General features: G+C 41.6%; 1 protein-coding gene across 1 annotated transcript in view; it reads right to left on the reverse strand.

The window, feature by feature from the left end:
• Positions 1-1,728, reverse strand: part of FAM117B (family with sequence similarity 117, member B) — a 139,416-nt gene that overhangs the window by 12,111 nt on the left and 125,577 nt on the right. The window contains exon 7 of the mRNA XM_011949923.1: positions 335-455. Coding sequence (XP_011805313.1) covers positions 335-455 — 121 coding nt within the window. The remainder of the gene's footprint in view (positions 1-334; positions 456-1,728) is intronic.

Here is a 1,728-nt window from a genome sequence, read left to right on the forward strand (position 1 = left end):
TCCCAGCTACTCAGGAAGCTGCGGCAGGAGAATGGCGTGAACCCAGGAGGCAGAGATTGCAGTGAGCCGAGATTGTGGCACTGTACTCCAGCCTGGGTGTCAGAGTGAGACTCCATCTCAAAACAATTAGCCAGGCTAGTGGCGTGCATCTGTATTCCCAGCTACTTGGGAGGTTGAGGCGGGAAGATCACTGGAGCCTAGGAGGTACAGGTTGCAGTGTGACCTGTGACTGCATTAGTGCATGCAGTCCAGCCTAGGTGACAGAGTGAGATCCTATCTCAAAAAAAAAGCTCATAATAGTTTTTTTTTGCGGGGTGGTGGAAGGGATACTCACGAGCATTCCTCAAAGACTTTGACCCTTTCACAGCCCTCAGGAGGTTCCCTTTTGAACATATAACTGTTGTTAGGTTTTGGTGAGGTTGCATATTTGGGCAAAGGAGAATTGTTCCCATTCTCTGCAAGAAATGACATATTAGATTACTAAAAAATACAACTACATAAATATACAGTCATACTACATTTAATTGTTCTTGGACTAGCCCACCGTGAACTACTTGAGGGCAGGAACAGTGCTTTATTCATCAAGGAGGTAATGTTTGTTAAATAAATGCATATACAAATAAAATATTTATTTCACTTCCACTTACAATTACCATAGCCTAGGCCTGTATCACATAACCCTCAGTAGTGAACACTGATCTGGCTGGCTGCCTTATTTCTACTCTATACAAAACAAATGCACTTAAACACTACTTCCATTTTTCCCAGTACAAATATCTGAAATGGTTCTTCACTGGTTGCTGATGATTAATTCTTGGCCTGCGCTTCAGCATTTCTCGGTTCAATTTCTCTGTTCCTCTGGTTACAATCTTTGCCCCAGGTAGTCAGAGCCACCGGATGCCGAACATTTTTCTTTGCCTATGAATTTCCCCTTACCTAAAAGGGGTAAGTTCTGTTTATTTTCCAAAAGGTCCTTCAAAGTCTGGCTCTGACTCAAGTTTTTTGAAGTCCTTCCAAATTAACCCTAACAGGAGGAACATTTCTTTACTCTGATATTATTTAGTGCTGATATCCTCAATTTACATTAACTTAAAAATTTTAATATGTTAAATGTCTGTTCTAAATTTTCAGTCTGTACCAGCTAAGCTACAAACTCCTTGCTGGCAGCAGCACTACAGCCTAGTTTTCCTACAAAAGAAATTCACAGAGGCCATTCAGCTACTAAAATCAAATGGATAAGGACACATTTATTGAGTTTATTTACAGACTTTCTACGTGTTATTGATGTAGAAGTGGAAAATATGGGAAATCAAGGGACAGATTTTATCTGACCCATGTTTTATCAGACCCAGAAGCTAGCAAGAAAAGTCCAAAAAACAACAGTTTACAACTTTCCACAGTTTAAAGTAACTTCTTCAGTGAATCTTCTGTCTTCTGCACTTGTTACAGTTTGAATGACTTAGGTGATGAGTAGCATCAGCAAGTCCTAACAGCAGAGCACTTTAGGACATTCAACACACTGTATGGAGGAGGTTCGAAATAAATGACTACTGAACTGAGCTTTAGAACTCATAAACAGGCCGAGCGCGGTGGCTCACACCTGTAATCCCAGCACTCTGGGAGGCCGAGGCTGATGGATCACGAGGTCAGGAGATCGAGACCATCCTGGCTAACATGGTGAAACCCCATCTCTACTAAAAATGCAAAAAATTATCTGGGCGTGGTAGC

The sequence above is a fragment of the Colobus angolensis genome, unplaced genomic scaffold, assembly GCF_000951035.1.
Source record: "Colobus angolensis palliatus isolate OR3802 unplaced genomic scaffold, Cang.pa_1.0 Scaffold30, whole genome shotgun sequence".
Taxonomy (NCBI): Eukaryota; Metazoa; Chordata; class Mammalia; order Primates; family Cercopithecidae; genus Colobus; species Colobus angolensis.